Genomic DNA, 27464 nt, shown 5'->3' on the forward strand with positions numbered 1-27464 from the left:
ATTTCACTGGGGTATCCTAAATCCATCAGCAAGCACTTGCGTGGACAGGGGGAAACTGATGAGAGAAACGAGCGAGAAAGGAAAAAGGCAGTGAGTGGGTCACATGTGGCTTTTATAAGGTCTCATCTAAAACCAGTCAACTTCAGGGCTACAATCTGGTTAGACATGTAAAAGTCAACTCTTCTGTCCCCCACCTCTCCATGCCTCTTCTTAAAAGAAAAAGCTTGGATCAAAGAGTAAAAACTGCAGACTTTCGTAGGCAGTGTGTCCAATTCTAAACCTTCCCCAAGGAGCACCCTGCTCAAGGGATCCAAGTTCAGACACAGCAACGGAGCTTGAAGGCAACAAATCAGACCTGCAACACCAACTTTATTAACAATTAGGCAACTGTTTTTCTGAAATTTCAAAATTACTCAGTTTGGGAAGGATAAAATTTGTCTATATAAGAAGAAATATTCAAAAATGTTCCGATCCCTTTAGAAGAGAATATAAGCAGAGCTACATGTTAGCACTGTTGGTATATACACCTCCTTGCATACAAACGGCCCCTACCCCAAATAAGGTAGTTACATATAAACAGTCGTGATATAGATCTATGTCATGGCTTTGCTATTTCTTTGGTCTGAGAAAGATATTGGGGCTCATGTTTAAACAAATAAAAGGATCAACTGAAACAATTATTACATTTTATTTAAAGGTTTTAGAAGATGAATGGCAGAACTCAGAGACGTTCTCTAAATCACTGTTGAAGAACTTTTTAAAAAAGAGAATGCCAAAAAACTTCCAGAAAGATGATACCCTTTTAGTCTCTCAAATTTTCAGGGCAAAAAGGAGGCTTAAGATATAAAGGGTAAATCTGTATTTATAAACATGCTAAAGAATACATTAAAAACAAAAAGAATAAGGAAAAATATACCATGCCTGACAGGTTAAATCCCATTATAAATGAACATCATTTCTCTGGGACTCTACAGTCCACTGCAACAATATTCAAACAACAAAAACCCCAGTACTGAAAGTGCTTCAACACTCCTTGGAGCTGCCTCTTACAGAATTTATCCTGCATGTGGGATATGCATGAAAAACATCCTGTAGAGACTCAGAATTTCTGCAGACATAAACCGTTTCTCTGAATGGCACTTTTTAGTCTTGAATCCAGTTCAGTGGAGGTCAACTTCAACTTGAAGCTTGTCATCTTGGGGTGGGAGAGCACTCTGAAGCCGAAGGGCACATCGATAGTTAATTTGTGTGGCCATGAGTATATTCTATAAGTTTCCCCTCAATGCCAACTATCTCCTGAGAATTAAAGAACAGATGAAACTTCCTAACCAATTCCAAGAATTTTTGTAATAAAGGGCAATCTTTATGGAGTTTATACATGCTCAGTTTCTTAAAGTCATAGATTTTATTAAAAAAAGAAAGTGCGTGGCATCAACAGATCAAGCACATGAATTCTGAAATACTAAAGCACTTTTTCTCTTGCTTAACAATCAATTATATCCATGAGCTGCAAAACCATATCCTTGACAAAATTGTTAGTGTTTTGCATGGTCAAAGAAAAGACTAGTATTTTTGCCTGAGTGTCCCACTAACCTTTACCTAGAGATAATACTTTTGAACGTTCTTTAAAAAGTTCTTTTCAAATAACTTATTAATTATAACAACTGGGAAGAGCAGTGTGAGAATCTGAATACTTCAGCCAAACAGTGAAGGCAACAAGCTTCCTGTACAACTGTTATCCTGCCTGAATTTTTATGTACTGAAATAACTCTTCTCCCTCACTTCTGCAAGGCTACCCAGGACAGAGTGGCATTTCTCAGCCATCACAGGTCTCAGGTCAATCTTCTCTGTTCTTCAGTGTTCTGACAAAGGCTTCTGGCCCTGCAGCTCACGCCTCCGGTAATTCAGTCTTGTTCTCAATGAGCGAGATCTCCAGCACAGGTAAGAGTAGCTGAAAGGCATCCTGAACGTAGGAAGCACTATTTGATGCCTGTCAGGATTGAAAAAAAAAGAAAGAAAAAGAAAAATATCGGTCACTTAAAAGAAAAACTATACCACAAGACAACAACAACAAAAAAGATTAATTTTTATAAATCTAATTACATCTATAGCCTGGCAAATAAGGGCAGACTTAACCATTTCAGTAAAGTCACAGGGGAAAGAATGATCTAGCTCTTAAGATGATATCAAAGCACCAAAAGAAAGTGTCAGCATTTTTGTCCAACTTGCCCATCAGAAATAATAGCCATTCTTTGGCATCCTGCTCAAATTTGACATTCAAAGCTTATTTATTCCTTGACTGAGTGGGAAGATCATCTCATAGCATTTTAGTCAGTTACTCAAAGAGGATTTCACAAGGCTATAAATCCCACACCAATATTATTTCCAGCCCATTGTGATCATTCTTTTATGGACTTAACACAATCAATGAACAAGAGATCGGTGCTCGCAAATATAAACAAGGAATACTGCTTTCAAAGATGATACAGTATAGATGTATTTCTATCTAGTAGAACAAGCATATTTATGAGAAACGTTATGAAATTATGCTCAGAGTTTGCCAGTCTTCCTTTGTATATGACAAATTCTGACCTTCCAGAAGAGTAACAACAGAGTTCATTACATTATGATATAACATATAATTTCAAGGACAAGTGTTTCAAATCTGGAGGCAAGAACAACCAACTCAAAATAGCAATAGAGAACGCATATCAAGTGAGTTTACCTGTTTTGAGTTTACCAATGGCAAGTACTCCTATTTAAACTTCAGTGTGACATGATACCGAATTTTCCAGCCAAACGGAGACCTCAGAGACTATCTAGTTAAATCTCTCATTTTATAAATAAAGATAATGAGATTGCCTAGAAGGTAAATGCCTGGTGTCGGTTCGTCGGCAGCCGTCCGTCTCGAGAGACGATGGTGTAGCTTCTTCAGAGTCTATCTGCACCGCCAAGAATGGCTGTGCAGTCCGACTCGGGAGTGACATGGTATCTGTCTCCTCCCGTGTTGAATCGACATCTTGCGATGACGCTGAAGCTACAGAGCCTGGGCAGGGTAATATGGAGGGTCTGCTGTTGCCCATGCAGCAGACCCCCCCTCTCTTCGCAGCTGAAGGGTCCAAGGGAAAGACGGAGTCGATACAGCTTGGGTTCAGGTGCGCCGCAGGAGTTGCCGGTGTTGACTACAACGTCAAACCGCCTTAGGGACTCCGGCTCCGGATTTTCTGTCGGGGTTTACTCCCTTAGCCTTTCCCCTGAAGAGGTATGCCGCAAGGCAGCGGAGGTTTTTTGGAGTCAGAGTTTTCCTTCTCTGAGAGTTTTCCTTCTCTGTCTGGTGTCGGTTAATACAGCAAAAATCAGGGAAGATCCAGGACAGGACTGGACTCCCAGCTTGCAAACTTCTTTAACCTATATTATTCTGCCATCTACTAGGTCACAAACTTACTTTAAAAAAAAAATTATTTAAGTGATCAGAATAATTTCCCTGACTGGTCAAGGAAAACTGTGCAGCTAAGGAATTAAAGGCATTTCATTGGTGGTGACTTTAAAATAATTTAAAATGTAGCAAAAAAATGTCTTTCTCAATTCATATTAACCAATTATCAAATATATTTTCTCCCCGCCCCAAACTTACACAAATGTTTTTTAAAAATCATCAAACACCTAAATTGTTTACACAATTAATTGACAAGATAAAGAGTTCTTAAAACATGGAACCCAGAAAGTGTCGCCCATGGAAGCCATATAATCCATCATGGGCTCCTTCTGTACCCGCCTTTTCCATGAATTTACACAACACACCTCCTTAAATCTAATGGACTGAGGATTACATAAACATGGTTACCACTTTGACAAAACAAAGCAAATTTCTTGGCAAGAAAACGACAAGACGTTTTGTATTATTTTAATAAACCTCTGCATGAACCTTAGTTCTTTAAGAAGCAGTGCTTGTCTGTTTTTAATTTCCAACCCTTCACGTTTACCCCCTGGTCTCCAGAAGGTGTTTCGTTACTGAGAATTGTCCGTTAACTGCCAAGCAGTAGTCCTAAGTAATAACAACTCATAATTCAACTTTTTCCTGTGCACTTCACCCAGCAGCCTCATCTCTTATATTTTGTAATTAATGAACAGGAAATATTCATCAGATCCACACCATTTTGGTCATATATGCATCAACATGGCTCAACTACCAATCTCGTGAAAAAAACAAAAGCCAAAATATAAAGACTTAAGAGAGTTAATTAATACAAAATGCAATTTTTACAAAATTGTAAAAAACAATTACTACTAACCTCTAGAAATACTGCAGTAATTAATGGATTAAGGACATCTGCCTTTTCTTTGAGCTAGAATAAAGAATACAGTGTTAAATACGCACAGCAGATTAAAGAAAAAATAAACATGGTATGATCCCACTTGGAAACACATACTACACACACATGCATACACACACAACAGATACACATATCCATACATAAATGTAAGCACAGAAAAAGTCTGGACTGAGGGAGAACAAATAGTCATTTCTGGAAGTGCGTTAAATCTCCTTCTTTATATCTTTCTGTGCTGTCCAAATTGAGAAGTGTACACCTTTGTAATTTTTTTTTATTGATTTTAAAAAGTGTTTTCATTTTGGAAGAGAGGGTGGACATGATACATCTGACCAGAAAATGTTAAGAAAAATTTAAAAACAAAATATGCAGGTATGAAACACCTGCTCAAAATACTCAATGGTTTTTAAGATGGCTGTTTGAAAACCATGGAAATAAATACTGCAAATTTATTACTCGCATGTGTTAGCAGCTAATAGTTAGTTGACTTAGTGGGTTAAAGCATATTTATAAAACACATGGAAAGTTTTGGCCTCAGAAGAATAACTTCAGGAACCCAGGAACTCTTTTAAAGAAAATATAAGAGGAAAAAAGGAGCTATATCATTAGATTCTATCTGTAAGGTATAATCTGAATTCAAAAGTAAGAAAGTTAAATTTGGGCCATGCTCTTAACTGAAATAAATCTAAAGGCCCAGAATAACTTTGCTGCCACAATAACACATATGCTTACTATAAAGTAATTTTTACTTTAATGGAGGTATAATCAACATATAACACTATAGTAGTAGTTTCAGGTGTACAACATAATGATTTGGTATCTGCAAATACTGCAAAATGATCACCACAATAATTCTAGTTAACATCCATAACCATACAGAGTAAAAAAAAAATCTTTTTCTTGTGATGAGAACTTTTAAGATCTACTCTCTTAGCAACTTTCAAATATGCAACACAGTATTATTAATTATAGTCTCCATGCTGTACATTACACCCCCATGAGCTATTTTACACCTGAAGTTTGTACCTTTTGACTGTCTTCACACACTCTGCCCACCTCCTCCCCCTACATCTGGCAAGCACCAATTTCTTCTCTGTATTATGAGCTGAATTTACTACAAAGTAATTTTTAGTTGCTCATTTAAAATGTCCTTCATTTTATCCTAATTCATAATTACTGATTTTTGAATCATCTTCCATAGTTTATACACCCTCAGTAAATTATTATAATTCCTTGAAAAAAAAATTTCAGCTTTAACTACAACTCTCCTACTGGCTAGCAAGTGAAAAATATGAGCGTTGCCAGAGTTTAAGGTGCTACTCCTTAAAACTAGAGTCAAACTTTGGGGTTCTTATTTTATCAAGGACTCCATTTCTAGTACAAATACCAGAGAACAGCACAAAACATACTGTAGACTTCATAAAAAGAGGACAAGAATGAGTTGTAACATCAGTTAGACATAAACAAGCTAATCCTAAAATTAATATAGAAAACTATAGGGCCCAAATACGAAAATAATCTTGAAAAAGAAGAACCAAGTTGGAAGACTTAACACTTCTTGATTTTAAAACTTATTACAAAGCTACACTAATCAAAACAATATGGTACTGGCATAAAGGTACACTTAGGGATATGGTGTATATCCATGAAAGAGGATACTATTTGGTAATAAAAAGTACTGACGCAATGTGGATGAACCTCAAGAACAGTATGCTAAGTGAAGAGACCAGATACAAAATACTACATATTGTATGACCCCATTTATATTAAATATCCAGAATAGGCAAACCTACAGACAGAAAATAGATTTGTGTTTCTTAGGGATAGAAGAGTGGAGAGGGAAAGGGAATGACCACTGATGGTATGAGGTTTTCTGGGAAATGATGAAAATAGCCTAAAATTAGATTATGGCAATGGTTGCACAATTCTATAAATATACTCTCAAACCACTGAACTGCACACTTGAAATGGGCAAATGTTATGGCATGTAAACTATAGCTTAATAAATCCGTTTTAAAAACAAAACGAGACAGACAGTAGCGTAATAAGAGGCATGAACTCTTACCCCGGCGGCTGTTAGGCAGGCGGTAAACGCTTTAGACAAAGAGGACAGCTCTTTACACAGCACAACCGTCATCCTAGAAAAGAAGGGAGAGAAGTCAGGAGCTTTCCTTTTCTCTTTCTCTGTTTCTTTTAATAAGCTACATTTAACAACTGTCAGAAGAAAACAAATCCCTCCGGGTACTAAATGTGAAAGAAGAAAGCGTCTAAAGGGAGTAAATATGCCTAAGTCAGCAACCTAATATATCTGGGGACCCATCTGAGTAGGCATTCCTGCTACAAGAAGAGGAGGTTCTCTCCTTGGAAAACCATTTCTCTACAAAATCCTCTAGAAAGTAATGTACTTTCAAGTTAAATCAAATAAAATAACTAAAATTCATTTTAAGGAAACAAGATAATACCTAAAAGATAGTACATTCCATTTAGAAATATAGTTAAAACATGCATTCATTCAACAAATATTTTTCGGAAGTCTTCTTTGTGCCTGATTCTAAGTACTAGGGATGTATCAGTAAATAGGCAAAGTCCCAATTTTCATGGAATCTAACTCACTCGCTAATTAAGGGAGAGACTATATATGTATATATATATGGAGAGATGTGTGCATGTTTACATACACACATATATAGTATACATGTCTATGTAAACACATACACAGATATATAAACATACACACATCCATGTAGTCACACACACACACAAGGTGGTGATATGAGCTAAGAAAACAAAGCAAGTGAAGGATCAGAAAAGAGAAGAAGGCACTATTTTAGACTGGGTGGTGAAAGGAAGCAGCATGTGAGCGGAAACCTGAATCCAGGGAGGGAGTGACTTATGACTGGGAGAGCATTCCAAGCAGTACAAACAGCCATTTTTCAACAGAACAGCTTCTTTGGGGTTCTGAGTTCCCCGTCCTAAGGATATCCAACACAAAGCCAGGCCCCCATTTGTGGGACACTACAGAGGGGCATCAAAGCTGCAGGTGAAAAAGAGGCCCAGAGAGCACCAAAGGCCCCTCCCGAACACAGCCCACTGGACACTCTCTCACACATTTTTTCCTAATGAAAATTCTCGTTATTTAATTAAGAGATTTATCATATTTAGCAACATTCTTTTTTGTTTTCCTCCTATGACTACCTAAATTCTATTATTTTTGAAATTTTTGTTCAAAATCAACAATATAGTGGGGGATAAGTTTAACTCCTAGTCTGCATACCCTGAGCAGATTACTTCTCTTAAGTCTGCATTTCTTCACTTTTAAAGCAGGACTGATCATTTAGAGTTGTTACAAAAACTAGAAATGGTACGTATAAATCCCTTAGCACAGTGCCTGGCATATATTTAGCACTCAGAAACTTAATTATCCAGAACTGAGATTCTTAGAAACATTTTCTGCTTTTACTTATATCAAATTCTATTCCTATTAAGACTAATAATCTGAGAAGAACTAGTTTTCTGAGTAAAAACTAGTTAATAAAAAGGGCAGAATTATAATGCAGACTTATGGCTTAGTAAAAACAAACACCACACTTGGCTACAAACTAACTAAAAACCAAAATGAACAAACCTTTAATATGTAAATGGTACGGTGTGAATAATATGTATCCCGTTCAAAGTTTCTAAAACTTTGGAAATAAGCCAAGAAAACTCTTTCAGCAATCTGCATCACTTAGAGGGATACTTATTACACTTACTGCGAAAGGGTTCTGCTTCTTTCTATAGCTGTCACTTTCTGTTTCCGGCCATGCAGAACCAGAGCTGCTGTTTTGTGAAACATTTCAATTGAGCAGGCAGTCAGTTCTGCTAGGCTCTGGATTGCAAATGCATGGATATCCTGGACAGCAAAACAAAACAAAGCACGGTTTTTTGTTTTTGTTTTAAATCTCAGAAGAAATGACACCACCTTGCTTCCGTCATACGGAAGGATTCAGTATCTGGAAACCCTTCCGGAAACCCCTTCTTCCACAGTCTAACTTTACAGCTGGACTCATAGCTGCAAAAACAGAGGCCTCCCTGAAGTCAGGTATGACAAGGTGACTAATTTTCACCAAAAGATTTAGTGTCTTGTGGCAGCTGCTGGAAAGCCTCAGGACGCCACACATATACCCGCTGTCTCTTTTTCTTCACTCCTTCTTTCCGTCCTATAGCCTGGAACTAAGATGACGCAATCTTGGAACACAAGGTAGAAATTATGGATGGCAGTGGAACAAAATGCAAAGCACTTAGGTCCCTGACTGCAACACCCTCAACACCCCAAATCTTTAAAAAGAGGGGGAAAAAAACCTTATTTGCTTTAGTTACCTCTATTGAATTTTTACTGATTTGTTCTGTTTCTTCTCCTTCCAACTGTTTTTCTCCTTCTTCCTTCTCTTCTAATGGCTTCTCCAGAGATGTCCTGATCCATTCATAGGCTGTATTTCTTGCCTAAATACAAAAAAAGATTATTGTTCATCAACAATTCAATTCAGCTCACCGGGATTACTGCACTGACCAAGAACACACTGGCATCATGAAATCTGGCGCTTTTGATCTCATTCGAACATAACATCTAGCTTTTCAGTACTTAACTCCCTAGACCTCTATAACACGTAACACTGCCGGCCACTCGTGCCTTCCTGAATTCTCTAACCCTTTGGCTTTTTCTTAAAAACGGAGGTACAGTGCTCACTTTTGCAGCACATATACTAAAACTGAAACGATAGAGATTATTAGCTGGCTCCTGTGCAAGGATGACAGACAATTCATGAAGTGTTCCCTATTTTTTTGATATTTCGCTTCCTCTTTCTCCCTGCCTTCCCCTTTCTAAAAATAATAAATAAATAAACAAGCAAACAAAATATTTTTCTAAAACTAAGATATAATTTACGTACAGTGAAGTGTACAGATCTTCAGAACACAACTCAAGAAATGTTTACATGTGTACATGGCTATGTATCTGTGACCTAGATCAAGGTAAAGAACATTCCCATCACCCTAGCAAGGCAAGTCCCCCACACCTCTTCCTAGTCAATATTGCTCAAATGGAGTCTTCCTCCCCTACCCAAAGGTAACCCCTCTTCTGTCTCACCATAAATTCATTTTACCTACTTTTAAAATGCACGTAAACAGAATCACACGTATGTTCTAATTTGTGTCTGGTTTTTTATGCACAACATATTCTCTGTTCAGTTTATTCACACAGTTGTTGCATGTATCAGCAGTCCATTCTTATTTACTGCTGTGGAGTACAGTACTACTATTCTGGTTCTCCCCTCACCCTATGAGCATTCCTCCTCCGTCTCTTGTTATGTACTGGCCTCTTCTGGCAGTCCCTTAAACACCAGCACTACCTGGAGTTCTGGCCTTGGCTCTCCTCTCACGCTCCTGCTCCTCCTCCTCCTCTCCACCCTAATGCAGTGATTTTAACCATTTCACTACCTGCTGCTGACTCCTAAATCCTAATTCCAGCACTGCTCGCTTCTGAAAACAACACATTCCAACTGCCTGCTGGACATATGTATCAGGATAGTCTCTAGGCATCTCACATATAACATGTACAAAATTTAAATTGCCTCTCTCTCAAGTTTTTAATTCTTTTATTCCACCGAGCTTTAGCGGAACAAACATGTATCAGTTACCCAAGCCAACATATGTGAGCTATCCTCGATTCTTCCCTTCCCAGTCAGTCACCAAGATGGCCTGATTTTACTCTATGTACTTCTCCCATCAGCCCCTCTTTATTACCACTGGAATTCAGATGCACTTTGGGGCAACAGCATTCTGACTGGTCTCCCTGCTTCTGATCTGGTTCATCTTAAATCCCTCTTCCATAATGCTACCAGTGATCTACCTAAGTCGAGTTGACCATTCCTCTTTCGCTCAATGGCTCCTCATCAACTAGGTCACGCTCTTTCACATGATTTTAAGAAGTCCCCATGACCTAAACCCTACCTGTCTCTCCAGCTTCATCTCTTACCACTTGCCACCTTATGATCTGATAGAAATGGGCCTATAATGTGTCTGTTCTTTGTCCATCCCCTTAGTCCAGAATGCCCTTCCCATTATATTTTTTTCTTCTAAATCAGGATAGCTCTTAATTTTTAAAAATTTAATCTCTATTGTATTTTTTTTCCATTACCATTTAGTCCCCTTACACCACTTTCCCCCAGCAATCACCACACTGTTGTCCCTGTCTATGAATCCTTTTTCCTTTTTGTTTGATCCCTCCACTCAAATATCGTCTCTTCCTGGTAACATTCAAAGGTCTTCCAAGAGATTGGTCATCTAAACAACTCTTCTTTGTATGTCCACCGTCCTCTGGGAATCCCTTCATTAGCACTTACCAAAATGCACTGAAATTCACCATGTGACTACCTCCTTAATAAACTTTGTATAGACTAGCTGTAGTATCTTGGTTGGATATGCACACCCAGTGCCTGGCACACTGCAGAGAACATGTCCTCTTCTTACCTAACCAGCTCCCACCCCTCCTTTCTTTCGCTAGTAGGCTCTAGATTTTTCTCAGCTCGTGTGGTACCAGTGGGGTTGCTTCCACCCTCTGGCTCCAAGGGTTGACAAACAATTCAGGTTTAGCTACTAAACATATTAATCCCCTAGTCCATAAAGCAATTATTAGGTCATGGATGAAAAAGTGACCTAAGCCAGGTGAATGGGCATCAGCCTCAGAACATCTATACAACTAATGGGAAAGGGAAACCTTTCTGTTGGAGTTACTCAACTGGAAAACGTTACCCTGAGGCTTCCAGTAGTCATCTGAGCAACACGTGGAAAAGCTTCCCTAAGACTGAAGTCAAACAGAAGAAAGCAGGTCAGGAGATGGGGACAGGAAGGCTTCTGTGCAGAGAGCCGTGCCTGAAGCCAGTCTCACTCCTTGATTTTAGCTTCTTGAGCTAATGAATGCCCGTTTTTTCTTAAGCCAGTCTGACCTAAGTTCTGTCATTTGCTACTTAGAGTCTTGGTTTCTAAGGAAATGTTTATTGTCATTAAATGAAGGCATCCACTTGAGTAACTTATAGACGAACATGTTCAGAGATGTAACCAGGCAACAGAAATCCAGAGAAGACTGTGAGACTATTCCAACTGAGAATTGAAGGAATCTGTTTTTATTACAGATATAGCATTGGGGCTAAGCCTTTAAGGTAGGGCTATCAGCTATCCATGACCACGACAAAATGTACACCTGCTATTAACGGGTCCTGGAACCTTTCTGGAGATCGGGATAGGAGGGTGAAGAGGCAGCCAGCAGCCCAAGATGCAGTTCTTAGTGTCCCGTTAGCTGCTGACACTGGTATACATGCTGTGTGGGTCGTCGTCGGCAGCCGTCCGTCTCGAGAGACGATGGCGTAGCTTCCCGAGAGTCTATCTGCACCGCCGAGAATGGCTGTGCAGTCCGACTCGGGAGTGACAATCCCTGCCGCACTTGGTACAGGTGAAGGCAGATGGCCGTTGTTGCTGCTGTTGACGCTGCTTCCGCCTCGATCTTTTCTGGACCGCCTCCTCGTTGCGCGCAGCCTCTGCCCGTGACGTACCTTGCCTGCTGTGTGGGTACTGCCCTGGAAACAGGCTTTGACTCAAGTCCCTCTGTGCCCCAGATGTGTAAAGACCACTCAGGTATCGGGCCTAGGCCATGGGACTCTCTCATTTCCACAAGCTAAATGGTCATTATCTGAGTCACTGGGCTCTAAGAAATGGCAACCTCTAGCTTCTTTAGGACAAGGGCCACAAGCCATTATCTCTGGAACATTCAGAGTGCCGCAAACAGTTAAAACCTCAACAGAGGCTAGCCCGTTGGTATCATGAAGACGGTAAGCACTGCCAACTTTGGCTGACCAACCCTGTGCCCTAATTTTAAGCTTTCAGACAATCAAAGCATTCCAAATGAAAACAGGCGAGGATGGCAGATGTGGTGTCCAGGGGAAAGGGAGGGGTACAGAAGTGAGTTCAGCTTGCTAACCTGGGAGAGCAGGAAGCAGGCAGAAGATATGAAACTTCAGAACATACCCTCGATTTTGGTGACATCCTTGCCAGGAATTTACAATCTTACCGTCTTTATCCACTAAATCCATACAAGTAAAAAAATAAAAGAAAATCACCAAGAAGTAATCACTTACCCTGGCAAGTTTCTCTGGTTTGGAGGAGACATGAAGCTGGGAAAAGAGCTCTGTTATCTCTTTGGTAAAGTCTTCATCCCCTAAAAAAAGAAAAAGAAAAAAAGAAAAAGTCCCATGTCAAACATGGCAGAAAGATGGGTGAGGATCATGGGGACAGGAAGGGTGGGGCAAGGGGCAAGAGGAGGAGAAGAGGAACGGTAGTAGCAGCAGCAGTAGTAATAACAGCAGTCACAGTGAGCACGGTGCTTTAGTGCTTACAGAATTCTATTAAGTATTTCAATGAATTATTGCAATGGACTTATAAAAAGTGTTCTTATCCCATTTTTGAGATGAAGAACTACAGCTTGAACAGGTTAATTTATTACCCACAAACCTCATAACAAATTAGGAATAAAATCTTGGCCTTCCTACCCCCAGTTCAAATTCTGTGCTCTTTGTATTACATCCCAGAAGTATAAATGGACAGCTAGTGAAGGCAGAGTCCTAAGCAGGTACTATGTATGTGCTTCCAAGGAAGTGGAATTTAAATTGAGATTTAAGAAAAAAAGAAAGAAAAAAAAAGTATACATTAGGAGAATGGAAAGAGTTTCAGGCACAGAAAGCACGGTTAGAGGTTTCATACAGCTGGAAGAAAGAAGAGGGCTAAAATGAAGCTAGGAAGGTAAGTAGGATCCAGGTAATACAGGGCATTATAAACCATGGTGAGGAATTCAAACTGTTAATTAAGGGAATGAGGAGCCACTGAATGATTTTAAACATAAACAGATATGTCCAATTTAAATTTTAGAAAGATCAACTTTGGCTCCTGGGGGAAGGGGGTGGATTGAAAGCATAACAGGAAGGGAGGCAGGAAGGCTAAGGCAATAATCCAGAGTGCAGGTAAAAAATAATGGATAAAAAGAAAGAGGAAAAGAGATATCAGAATGTTGAAAAGGATGGTAAGGAGGGTGTTGGAATAAGCCTGGTGGGAGACGATGGGGAACACAGGATACTCGCAATAGGGAAACATACATGTAAAAGGTGAGTCAAGATAAAAGAAACAATCAACTCATAAAAACAAATGGCAGAAAATGCTCTTTTCCTCTCTATTCATTTAAATCCTATCCAAAATCCCCTTTGAAGCCTAGCGTAAGGCTTCTCTGTTCTACAGAATGCATAGAGAACTCTGGTACACAGAAACCTTCCAGCGCTAACAAGCTGTATGAGTCTTTCTTAGGTTTATCAGAGCAAGTTATTACTGTTCACAGCAGCTTTTCCTTCAAAATCCTTAGGGGAAAAAAATTCTGTCTTGGCTCTTCTCTCTCTATCTGCCATTCTTTTGTCCTTCTCTTGGCATTTAAGGTGGATAATTCAGATGGCTTAGTGATCCCAGGTATCTGGGAAAAGGGGATCTCACTAAATGATACAACTGTAACTGCTATAATTCATATAAACAACTCCTGATCATATCTTGCTGTCTAAAAATGTAAAACCTAACTCTCAGGCAGGCATTTTGTTTTCCCAGCTAAGCTCAAAATTATGTGAGTGCAAGGGATGAACCTGAATCCATACTGGGATACATGCACCCAGAGGGATTCACAAAATATTCCAATAGAGTGTAGGGGGAAAAAGGTGAAACTTTAATTTATAGACATTTATCTCATTCTTTTAAAAATTCTATTTTAGGGTATACTTTAGAATGTAAATAATAATTATTACAGGTGTATAATTTATAAACACTCAGATATGGATATATTAGATCTAAGTGCTAAGAAAACTCTTACTGCTAAGGGCTGATCAAAAAATGTTTGGAGATCACTGTCATGTAGTCCCCCACAGATCTGAGTATATAAAGTAGCTGTTGCACTAGAATAAGAGTATATAAGGAGGAAAAGGAGACAGGGCCAGTGCTTTGGAGGGACTCAGGAGACAGGCTAATATCTCCCCAACCAGGAAGTCTTCTTCCAAAGCGAAATGATCAGGTGTGTGAGACAGAGGGACAGGGGCTGACAGAAATATAAAGGTAACCGATATACCAGAACCAGGTTCTGTGGTTTTCTCTCCCCTCTGCTACCACCACTTATTTTTTTCATTGAGATATAATTAAATACCAAGGTCAGTGTTGCATTCTCAACCAAAATCACGGGGGAGAGCTGTGAAACAGGGGCATGCAGCACTCCACAGCCATTCTTACAAAATCCTGATCTCTGGCAAATGGGTTGAAAAGAAGAATATCATAGAACACAAATCTGTTTCCAATCTCCCTTTAAAAATCAAGATTTCTGATTACTATGCAAAGCCAGATGTTGACTCGGCGGCGGCAGCCGTCCGTCTCGAGAGACGATGGTGTAGCTTCTTAAGAGTCTATCTGCACCGCCGAGAATAGCTGTGCAGTCCGACTCGGGAGTGACACGGTATCTGTCTCCTCCCGTGTTGAATCGACATCTTGCGATGACGCTGGAGTGTCCTCTCCAGCGAAGCTGAAGCTACAGAGCCTGGGCAGGGTGATATGGAGGGTCTGCTGTTGCCCATGCAGCAGACCCCCCCTCTCTTCGCAGCTGAAGGGTCCAAGGGAAAGACGGAGTCAATACAGCTTGGCTTCAGGTGCGCCGCAGGAGTTGCCGGTGTTGACTACAACGTCAAACCGCCTTAGGGACTCCGGCTCCGGATTTTCTGTCGGGGTTTACTCCCTTAGCCTTTCCCCTGAAGAGGTATGCCGCAAGGCAGCGGAGGTTTTTTGGAGTCAGAGTTTTCCTTCTCTGATGTGCCCTGACTGGAAGATCGAACCCCAGATGTTGACTAAATTGAACAAATCCTGTAATTACACTATGCACAAATAAAGTTTATAAACAACTAGGGATTGTCATACCAGGCCTTGATTAGGAACAATAAAGAAACTTAAGCGAATCAAATTAATTTATGGGTTTCCTGCTAAGTGAGACTTTTAAAATGCAGATCTTTATCTATTTACTTATAACATCCTAAAAATGAAAGAGCCATTATTTGAGTGCTTATTATGTGGCACAAATTACGTATAATATTTCATTCAGTCCTTGTAACAACCTGAGAGGAATTAGCATCCTCTTCTTATAGCTGAGGAAACAGAAGCTCCGTATTAAGTAACTTTCCAAGGTTGCATGGCTCAGTAAATGGCAGATCTTGATTTTGAACCCAGGTCTAACTCTACCTTTCATCCACCATGCTATACTGCCTTCTCAATACCTCAAGAAAGTTTCAAAACCTTACTTTCAAAAACCATTTCTTATCCAGACTCTTTACATAGAGTTAAGATGTCATTTAGCAAAATGTTGCATAACCAGCTAGTCTGACTTCTTAGAACACAGAGCAGAACACAAAGGGAACACAAAAGAAAAAACCATCTCAGTCCAGAATCTAAACATTCAACTTTACTTCCTTCTCTCACAAGAAAGATCCTAGGATTCTCACTCAGTGCACTCTTGCTTTTAATACACAATTTAAATAAGACAAGTTGTTTGGTTTTCTAGCCATAACAGATTAGAAATAGGAAATGAGGTTTAGAGAAGTTATCAGAAGCAAGAGAATTTTAAAATGGGCAGATAAATGCATAGAAGGAAATAAGAACGCACAATTCTAAAAATCAATTATATACATTTCCAAAAGCACAGCAGTTTAGGAGAATTTAACCTAGCAGATCTGAAACATTTTGGTCTCCGGACACCTTTACACTCTTAAAACTTTTTCAGAGCCCCGAAGACTCTTTTTAATGTATGTTATGTATCAAATCAACATTTATCTTTTAAAAATTAAACTAAAATATTTGAGGTATTTGTTAATTTATTCAAATAATAATAAACCCACTAGTCATTAACACAAATAATACAGTGCCCTCATTTATCACAGGTATTACATTCTAGACACCCCCCACCGCGATAGGTGAAAATCCGCGAAGTAGGAACCTTACATTTATTTTATAGTATTTACTGTACAGTACCGCAAAATCCCATGATATAGCAAAAAATCCGCGATAATTAAATATAATATTTTTAAAAATCCCGCAATACAGTGAGGCCGCGATAGGTGAACCATGATATAGAGGGACTATTGTATACTTTTAAAAATAATTAACATACTTTTTAAGAATATTATATCTACCGAAAAAGAAAAATTTTAGTGAGACGAGTACCATGTTTTAGATCTTTGCAAAACTCTTTAATGTTTAGTTTAATGACAGATTTTTAAATCCTTTTTACATTCAATCTGTTCTATGCTGTTTGTTTAAGTATATGAAGAAAATCCAAGCTCATGAAGATATGTAGCTGGAAAGGGGAGAACTATTTTAATAGCCTTTTGAAACAACTGTGGATATTCTTTATTATCACACGAAAACTCAAAAATTGGCTATTTCTTAAAAGGTTAGTGTATTACAATGTGGAATCTGAAACCTTATCCAGAAATTTTTAATTCAGTTACATTAAATTAAAATCCATTAGTCTTTTGCCCATACATGATTTTAAAACATCATGCATTAGTCATTTAGAAAACACTGGTTCTCTGAGTTATCCAGATCTTCAAAATGCTAACACATTTAATTATAAAATATCCCAAAAAGATCAAATTTGTTATTTTCACCACCAACTTAATTGGAAAAATCTGTAAGCACTGGGAAGCTGTCAACTCACCAGAATAACAAATATGTTTTTAAAATCTTAACTTTTGCTTATTTTGAAATTTATCAGTCCCAAATACTGTCAGTTGCTTTCTTTGAAGTGAAGGTTCACTTCATTCATTTTTAAGAAAATGTTTATCAAATATCCTGCTCTGAATAGTCTGTGTGACTGTAATCTTTTCAAGTAAAATATGTATTTCACGGGAAAAAAAATAAACAAGTAGTTCAGCTTAAAACTCAAATAATGCAATCGCTTACCCTTGAATCAATTTCAGGATGCATCACCCAGAATATAAAAAGAAGTGTATTCTAGGGTCAAGATTTAATAAAATAGCCCTGACCGATGTGGTTCAGCTGGCTAGTGTTGCCCTGTAAAGCGAATATTCGCCAGTTTCATTCCTGACTGAGGCAGTGCCTGGGTTGTGGGCCAGGTTTCTGGCTGGGGCACGTGCAAGGGCTGACCAATCAATGTTCCTCTCCCCCTCTTCCTCCCTCCCTTCCCGTTGCTCTAAAAATAAATTTTAAAAAATCTTTTAAAAAAGATTTAATTAAGTAGATAATTTTCACTGCTTCATCAAGTCAAGATCAAACGAAACAGGTACTTTTTTTTTCACTGTGAGTGCAGTGAAAATACATATTAGCACAGTTTAATGCCATTGACTTGATTTCTGCTAAAGCACCATTAATTTTACCTACCACTGCTTCTGCACTATCAGTGCAAGTGTCAAAACAATGACATTTTAAAAAGCAAATAACATCTTGGTATTAAAATGCAGACATTTGACTCGCGGACTGAGTCCCTGAAGAGATCTTATGGACCCAAGGATCTGCAGACCACACTTTTCAAACCAGTGATTTAATCTACTACATGGGTAACTGGCCCTACACGTCCTATTGCTTCATCAAAAAACAAAGGCAAAACTGTATTTCTATGTTCTACTGAAAAAAAAAATCCAGTTAGTATGTAAATATATGTTAAAAATATTTTCAGCTAAAATTTTAAAATAAGTCAAAGGTTAAGATTCAGTTGCTTAGAAATTATGCTTTAAGTAAACCACCTAATTTCCTGATAATTTTGCAAAAAATTACACTTACATTTTCTGAGAGGTGCAGATATTAAAAACATGGTATAAAATATTTTTTGAAAACAAAAAAGACATGAGGGTAAGAGGGCTTGGTGAAAAAGGTGAAGGGATTAAGCAAAAGAGAAACACCTCGTAGACAGACAACAGCATGGTGATTACCAGGGGGAAATAGGGGTGAGGGGAGGCAGGAGAGGGTATAGGTGATGGAACACACAATACAATATACAGATGATGGATTATAGAACTGTACACCTGAAACCTATATAATTGTATTAACCAATGTAACCCCAATAAATTCAAGTAGAAAATGAAAACGACAAACAATCACCCACATTTCGGATAACTGCCGCCCTACATGCCTTAATTCAAGGGGAAGATGGGGGTTACAGGAGCCAGAGCAGCAGGGGAGCATTATGTAGGGTAGAAAAGCTCATAGAGATGACCAGCCAGACTGAGGCAGGAAGCTGACAAGGGCAGCCCTCTCACTGAAAAAGCAGGCAGAGATGTGAGTTCCAAGATCAGATTTGAAAAAGCCAGTTTGGAGATAAGAGGGTTGTGGATGGGGAGACACACACACAAGGCCAACTGCTGAGTCAGGAGGCAAGGTGCAGAAAATCTGCATGAAAATTCTAAATGAAAAAGTAAAATCAGGCTAGTGTAATCAGAGAGAAAATAATTTATTTTAAGGGCAATGCAATGCATTTAAACACACTACATACATCCTTCCCACTGAGATGCTGGGTTTGCCTATTACCTTTATTCTCTTCTTCCTCTTCCTCAGAGAACTCTGCTAGGGAAAATGCTTCTTCCAGTTGTTCCAATTCAAGTTTCAGAGTCTCTAATTCTTCTCCACTTAGAGAATTAAGGATAGATTTCACCTGAATCAATATAATATAAAATAGTAAATAGTGAGAGTATTAAAAAAAGAAAAAAAAACATTCTCACATAAGGAAGACATTATAGATCAAATTAAAGTTAAAATTATGAGCTCACCAGCCAACATAATCTATTTCTTAAGAACCTTAATACAATAGGCTGGTCATTACAGAAAGGTAAAATTTGTACTTCCAAAAATAATATAAAACAGAAATGTCTGCAAATTGTTAGTGCTTAGCAATGGCTTAGAAATTGGGGGGTGGGGTAAAATAGTCTTGAATTAATTAAAAGTTAAGAGTTAACTGGATCTAAATTGGTAGCTCAAGCCAAAGAAATTAAAAAACGGACCAAGGTAAAGAAAAAAATACAATTGTGCTATTAAGACTTCTTTGTTAATTTCCATTTTTTTGTTTAAATTTAGAGAAATAATAGTTGACTCATTCTGTTTCTCACAATTAGTTCAAACATTAGTTTTTAATTTCTTTTAGCATGGTATTCTCAGTCTCAAGGCTCCATCTGAAATTTCATTTTCTAGCTGTACAAAAAGAAACTTCTGAAGGCTATTTCAGTTGAAATTTTTGGTTTAGAATTACCTTTACTTCACTTTCTCGGGAAAGCATCTCCAGAGCTTCTAGATGTGAAATGCCTTGAAATTCATCAAAGAGTAGCCCATAATGAGTTTTCTTGTCCGTTTCCATAGTAACCTCATTGGCAGTGCGGTGCTCTTCTTTCTCCTTCGCCTCTCGTAAAACCTGAAAAGGAGACAGAGGCATTACTCTGAAGCAAGTAATGAGAGCTCAAGGGTGAGTTTTGAGAGTGGAGGGAAGAAAGCTGAGATGGGTAACAGTATAGAGCACTACCCTGTAATTCTTGACACGGTGATTCAGATCTGATAGGCTCAGGAGCTACAGGGAAAACATGATCACACATAATTTGATTCCAGACTGGGTAAATAACACCCAAGGAACCAGCCATTTCTCTAAAAGTTGTTTAAATATTAATCCAATAAACAACTCTGAAAGGGTTTGGCATCTTACACTGCACTGAAAGGAGGCTTCTGCAGGAAGGAAAGAGGAGGGAAAAAAGAACTGGGGAGTTTTCTAAGCTTTAGAGCTCTCCCTCCTCTCCTCTCCACACCCCCTCCCCAAAAACACCTTAATTAAAAAATTATTTAACTCTTCAAAAGTGAATGCTAACAACATCCCAAGTTACAACAGGCAAAAATACAGATCAAAACAGAAACAGGAAGCAAACAGGTAAAGGCAGTACCTGAGACAGAGTAGAATTCCGGTTCATCAGACCCTTGGTTCTTTTAAATCCAGGATCCCCTTCTGCTATTACATCCATCGTCTTTTTCCCAATGAATTCTAAGGCATCCAAACCCCCACTGATAAAGGTCTTTCCCTAGGAAGGAAACACATGCAACCTCATTACAATAATATTGAAAAGAGACACCTGGATGTTTCGACTGTATAAAATAATGGCTTACAATACCAAGTACAAGCAAGAATTAAAGCAACTGAAACAACCATACACTGCCCGTGAGAATATAAATGGGTATAACCTCTTTGGAAAACTGTCCTCACCTACAACAGCTGAGCCTAGGAATATCCTGTGACCCAGCAAGTCCACACATGGTTACATACTCAGCAGACATTCGTACAGAGGTTCATCAAAAGACATATAAGAATGCTCACAGCAGCCTTTCTGTAAAAGCTACAAACTAGAGATTACCCCAATACTCACCATCTGTGGAATGAATAAATATCACATAGTGAATGGAACACAGCAAAGAAAACAGATACACCACACAGACTTCACCATGGTAAGTCATACAAACATAATGTTGAGTTCAGAAAGCCAGACACAACAGAGTACATTTTGTAGGATTCCATTTATATAAAGTTTAAAAGCAGGCAACACTAATCTAGGATGGTAGAAGTCAGGACTAGTTATCTTGAGAGGCAAGTGCGGGAAGCACAGATGACGGGGAGACAGCACAGGGGGGACATCTGATGTACTGTCATGTTGTTTCTTAGTCTGGATGTGTTCACGTTGTGAAAACTCAAACTGAACACTTAGGACTTCACTTTTCTGAAGTGAAACACGTATGTGTTATACGTCAATAAAAAGTTAAAGTTTAAAAGTACTAGCTATCTATCCTCATCGAGAAAAGATACTCAGCTTCCTACATTACCCTTTAAAAATGTTTCTAATCACAGATAGTTTTACAAGTATCTATCATAAATATATTTCTCCTTGCCTAAAAGATGCAATTATGAGGAAAATATTTTTGGAAAGCAGTTTCCTATGGCCACCAAACTCCTAGTCCATAAAATATCATGTACACTGCCTCTCTGTTACATTTCACCTCCTGCTCCCTCCTTTCAAGAAATTTTTCAAGTCGCTCTCACTCTATCCCTAAGATCAAAGTAACTGATCTTCAGTGATCTGGAATGCCATAGAGTAATTAGTCCCCACGGCTTTTCAAGGAAGAGGGAGAGACAAAAGCCAGGTGTAATCATGGAAGGGAGAAGGACACCTTGAACTTTATACTCACTGTGCTGTGAACAGCAGTAGAGATGGTCGAGAATACACCAAACGGTCCAATCACTGGGGAGGAATTTCCATTCTCTTTGGCATTTGTCTCCCCTACAGGAGGGAGGAGATGTGTAAACATGAAGAGATGGTCCATAAATAGTTTTGCTTTGTTAGCACCTATGTGAACTTTTAAAAAATTAGACCCTACTTCCCAAACACAAGGTATTAGCCCTTTTTGTTTTACTTAACTATTTTCCTGTTCTAAAATAAATGGTAAAATAGCTTTTTTTCACTTTCACCTCATTTCAGAAATAAAATCCAGTTTGTGAATAAACTACTGATATAGTAACAGGCTTATACTGTGCGATTCTATTTACATGATCTTCTGGACAAAGTAAACTACAGAGTCAGTAAGAGATCAGTTTGACTGTCAAGACCTAAGAGTAGGTGGATATATGAGGGGATTTTGGGGGATAATGAAAATATTCTTGTATCTTGATTGCCTATACAGTGATTCCTTACTTATCGCGGGTATTACATTCTAGACAACCCCCCACCCCCCCATGATAGGTGAAAATCCATGAATTAGGAAGCTTACATTTATTTTAGTATTTACTGTACAGTACCGTAAAATCCTGCAATATAGCGAAAAATCCGCAATAAATAAATATAATATTTTTAAAAATCCCGCGATACAGTGAGGCTGCAATAAGTGAACCGCGATATAGAGAGGGACTACTATATATAGAAAATATTCTCTACCTGTATAATCACAATGGACAGTGACTATACAGTGTAAACAGAACTACAAGTTTGTCAAAACATGTAAAACTACATGCTCAAAAAGAGTCAACTTTATTGTCTATAAATTATAGCTCAATAAACCTGGCTTTTTAAAATCGAGTCTATTTTAAATTTTATCCTAGGATGGCTGAAGCACCTGGAATTTGCTATACTGGAGAAGTAAGCAGTTTCAGGAATCTACACAGGAGTGTTCTTTGAGTCTTTGGCTAAATACTAAGATATTCACGCACTGGGAGACTCCACGATACTGGGCAAAAAAACTACCATGGAGCTATAAACTAAACCATACCCATAGCTCATGCTAGGCTATGCAACATGTGACTTCTGACCAATCAGCGCTTAACTAGAAAGGCCTAATTAAACACCTTGGAATTAGGCAGAGACTTCAGACAGGTCAGAGGCTTTAGGATTAAGGCTAAACCAGCATTTAAGAGTAATGGCTGCTTCAGACTCACCCCAAAGAAGCTTAAAAACAAGCCTTAAAAGGAGCAGTCTAAGCTACAAATATCTTAACTGCCTGCCAGACAAAACTCATACCCTTTAAAAGACAACAAAATCTACTCAACAACATAACATATGTAATGTCCAACATTCAATTAAACAGTCAAAAGGAAAACTCAAATAACAGAGATAAGCTGTGCCTAATTTATAAACTTTATCATATGTATACATGTATAAGAAAAAACACAGTCTAGGTCATCAAATTTTTTTAAATTGATAAAAAAATAACAGATGTTAAAATTAGCAGACAAGGACACTAAAATATGTATATAAGGAAGTGAGAAGTGGAAGATATAAAAAAGAAACAAATAGGATTTCTACAGTTGAAAAGTATCTGAAATTAAAAAGCCATTGAACGGACTTTACAGCAATAGACACAGCAGAAGAAAATACCAGTGAACTTGAAGACATAACAATAAAAACTATCAACACTGAAGCACAGAGAAAAAAGGCTTAAATAATGAATCACACCTCAGTGATTGTGGGAGGACAGTCACCGGCTAAGAAATGCGTGACTAGAACACTAGGGGGAAAAGCTGGGGACAGAAAAATTGTAGTAAGAGACAATGGCCAAACATCTCCAAATCCGATTAAATCTCATAAATCCATTTGGTCTGATGAATCTACAGCAGAATAAACACAAAGAAAAATACATCCTAATCAAAGTTGATGAAGAGCAGTGATAAATAGAAACTGTAAAAGCAGCCAGTTCCCAGCAGAAAGAATGTAAGCCAGAGCACAGTTGGATGCCACTTTTAAAGTGATAAAAGGGGGAGAAAACTGTCATCCTGGAATTCTATAGCCAACAAAATATCCTCTAAAAATGGAAATAAAGACATTTTCAAACAACCCTGACCAGTGTGGCTCAGTTGGTTGGGCATCATCCAGCAAAGCAGATCGCCAGTTTGATCCCTGGTCAGGAGACACATGCCTGGATTATGATCCCCTGTCGGGGGGCACGCGAGAGGCAACCGATAAATGTCTCTCTCTCACATCGATATTTCTTTTCCTCTCTTTCTCCCTCCCTTCCCCTCTCTCTATAAATAAATAAATAGATAAATAAATATCTGATAAGAAAAAGTTTTCAAACAAAATGTGAGAAAACTCATTGTCAGCAAACCTACACTGACAAGATATATAAAGGAAATTCTTAAAGCTAAAGAAAAATTATACCAGCTGAAATCTTTAATATACACAAAAGAATGGTGAGCATCAGAAATGGTCGTCGTCGTCGGCAGCCGTCCGTCTCAAGAGACGATGGTGTAGCTTCTTCAGAGTCTATCTGCACCGCTGAGAATGGCTGTGCAGTCCGACTCGGGAGTGACATGGTATCTGTCTCCTCCCGTGTTGAATCGACATCTTGCGATGACGCTGAAGCTACAGAGCCTGGGCAGGGTAATATGGAGGGTCTGCTGTTGCCCATGCAGCAGACCCCCCCTCTCTTCGCAGCTGAAGGGTCCAAGGGAAAGACGGAGTCGATACAGCTTGGGTTCAGGTGCGCCGCAGGAGTTGCCGGTGTTGACTACAACGTCAAACCGCCTTAGGGACTCCGGCTCCGGATTTTCTGTCGGGGTTTACTCCCTTAGCCTTTCCCCTGAAGAGGTATGCCGCAAGGCAGCGGAGGTTTTTTGGAGTCAGAGTTTTCCTTCTCTGATGTGCCCTGACTGGAAGATCGAACCAGCGACACTTAGCTCGCAGGCCGACGCTCAATCCACTGAGCTAAACCAGCCAGGGCGATCAGAAATGGTAATTATGTGGATAAATATAAAAGACTTTCCTCCACATTTTTAAACATCTATGGAGTATAAATGAGAAAAAAGTTTCCTTTTTTTTCTCTTCAAAGAATGTTATTTAGACAGTAATCTGGCAAACTGTTATCTAAATTTTATCTGTGAGTACCCTGTAACTCAGCAGTTCCAGGTTTAGAATTTTCTATTAAAAACTAATTGCAAAAAAACATAGGCGTAAGAATATTAATTGTAACACGGTTCATAATGCTTTAAAAATGTGATTAATTATATATTTAAAATATACGTACATAAATGGAATTCCCCGCACTATTAAAAACGATGATGTAGGCATATTACTGACACAGAATGTAATGGGTTTTTTAAAAGGTGGGTCTTTTTTAAAAGTCAGTACGATTACAGTTTTCTAAATGTGCATATTCACATTCACAAAACATTTTGGAAAGATATACACAAAATGTTATTTCTGGATGTAATTCGATTTTTTCACTTACTTGCTTTTAACTTTCTCCCTCTCTTGGTCTCTTTTTTTTTTAACTAAGTTTTTCTTTAAAACACATTATTATTTTCATTTTTTTAAGTGTTTTTTTTTTCTTTGATAAACAAGAATCTCTATGACATGTAACCCACTTTCAAGCTTGTCTCTCCCTCCATCCCTATACAAATCCTAGGTTTCTCTCTTCCCCAAATACCCACATGCCCCCTCACTTTTTTATATTTTATACATACTGTTTCCTTTAACCTCGAAATCCCTGCACCACAGCTTCTCCATCTGTCAAAACCACACCCGTTCTCAAGATCCAACTCAAATATTTTCCTTCATGAAAACGTAAGTTAATTGCTCAAAGTTCCAGCTCCTTTGCTTGAGCCTCAACCACATTTGGCTTCACCTGATCCGTGCTCTGGTTAGTTCTTTCAACGATGGGTTCATCCATTAGATCCAAAATAGAGGGCAGGCACTATGTCTAACTCATTTCCAAGTTCTTGCAACATCAAACACTGTGCTTCTCCCCTGACAGGCACTCTTCCCTTTATTCCCTTTACCTTTTTTTCCCCCTATTTCATTTTACCACTGAAGTATAGACCTTATTTGGTTTGTTCACTGGTATCTCCCCAGCACTTAAAATAGTGCCTCACACAAGTAGACGCAATAAATTTTTGTTGAATGAATTAATAGGCTGAATTGAGTTCAGAAAAATAATCTTCCTACAACAGTTGTGATGTCTGATGCCAGAGACAATGTTTAATTACACTAGGAAGGAAAATGAGCATTTGATGCAAATACAAGCATAAAACAGGCTTTATTCCTCAACCCACTAATGTATTCACTTGGTATAGTTCCCCAGTTTTACAAATGGCAAAGGACTGTGGGGTTCAAAAGCACAAAAGAACAAAGATGGGACACTTGAAGGGTAAACTCAGCAATAGTCTGAATTCTGAGTCACACCATTTATTTCTTATTTCCTTGATTACTGGTCTTTCCTATGATCATCAAGTATATTCACATAGTCTTTGGATCAAACACCCCATCCCTAAAAGAGGATAGAATGATTTCCACTGGTGGCCTTTTGCTTACCTCCAAGATCCGAAAAGAGACCTCCCAGCCACAACATCCTTAGCAGAGGAATTAACCCCCCTCCTCGGGAACTTTAGTTCTCTTTATAAACTCCTAACTCTTTAAAACTCCTTATTAAACTAAAATCTAACTACATGTAACTTCCAGTAGTAATAATAGTTCTCTCTTCATGAGCCACAAAAAACCTCTTCTCCATAGTAGTCTTCAGACACATGAAAAAAACCCACCTGTTCTCCCAATCTCCCTTACCCGCATTTCCAGATTCAGTATCCATTATGCCTTCAACTTTCTCTTTTAAAACATCAGTTTTACCTACCTAGCTCACTCTTTTCAGGATTCACTCGTTTTTTGTTTATTGGTTTTTCACTCCAATTTTTCAATGCCCTTCTTAAAACATGGCTTGTGTGGCAGACATTTGTTAGGTCTTATGGAAGACCTATTATCTATTCAAAGCCATTTCTAATCACTTTTTCCTAGCCAGTTAAGCCCACCTCCTGATTTGGAGATTCATTATAATGACCAAAATTCTCCCAGCATCTCTTATTGCTACAGTGAGAACATGAGATCCTGTTCTAGCCAATAAAATCTGAGAAATATGCTGAGGGCTGCTGGGAAAACTCTTCCTCCCTTTAAAGGAAGGAAAAATGACACTTCCCATCCACTTAGTCCTGACTTTGAGCAGCTGTACTAGAACACGACACCTGGAGCTGCAGGATTACCTGGTAACCATAAAGAGACAAAGAAAATTGCAGAGAGGTCAATGCAGAACCCTGACATCAATGAGTCACTAACTCTGGAATACCCTACTTCTCAAGTTCCTGTGAGAAAAGTAAACTGACTTTTGGTCACATATTGCTATTTGCAGCCAAAGTAGTGTGATGCAGAAGTCACTAAGAACAGTGTTGCAAACTCATTCATGTAGTCCTTTACAGTCATGTTATATCATGTAATCTTGTCTTCCAGCCATAGTTGACCCAAGGACATGTGACCCAAGTTTAGGCTGATATAATTCTTTCTCCTGGGAATTTAAAAGTGGAAATAACTGATACCAAATAGTCTCTGATGGGTAGTGAAGAGACACGTGAGTGGTGAAACGACACAGACTTCTATCAGCCAAAGATTCCAATTTCCCTTTCTCACCAGTCCCATCATGCCCTGAATGTCAGACACTCAATAATTTTCTACAAAAAAAAAAGGAGCTCAACCA

General features: G+C 38.6%; 1 protein-coding gene and 1 non-coding gene across 2 annotated transcripts in view; one reads left to right on the forward strand and one right to left on the reverse strand.

Annotated features, from left to right (window-relative positions):
* Window positions 1-349: 349 nt before the first annotated feature.
* FAM114A2 (family with sequence similarity 114 member A2) overlaps window positions 350-27464 on the reverse strand; it is a 32048-nt gene continuing 4933 nt past the window's right edge. Inside the window, 11 exon segments of the mRNA XM_090288465.1 lie at window positions 350-1902; window positions 1904-1990; window positions 4293-4346; window positions 6397-6469; window positions 8084-8223; window positions 8691-8813; window positions 12500-12579; window positions 18966-19089; window positions 19681-19839; window positions 20357-20491; window positions 21648-21739. Coding sequence (XP_090144591.1) covers window positions 1855-1902; window positions 1904-1990; window positions 4293-4346; window positions 6397-6469; window positions 8084-8223; window positions 8691-8813; window positions 12500-12579; window positions 18966-19089; window positions 19681-19839; window positions 20357-20491; window positions 21648-21739 — 1115 coding nt within the window. The 3' untranslated portion in view covers window positions 350-1854.
* On the forward strand, window positions 9050-9152 carry LOC150000900 (U6 spliceosomal RNA). The gene has a single exon (XR_016513774.1). It is a non-coding gene; the product is annotated as a U6 spliceosomal RNA (small nuclear RNA).

This window comes from Furipterus horrens, unplaced genomic scaffold (genome assembly GCF_987537825.1).
Source record: "Furipterus horrens unplaced genomic scaffold, mFurHor1.1.pri manual_scaffold_10, whole genome shotgun sequence".
Taxonomy (NCBI): Eukaryota; Metazoa; Chordata; class Mammalia; order Chiroptera; family Furipteridae; genus Furipterus; species Furipterus horrens.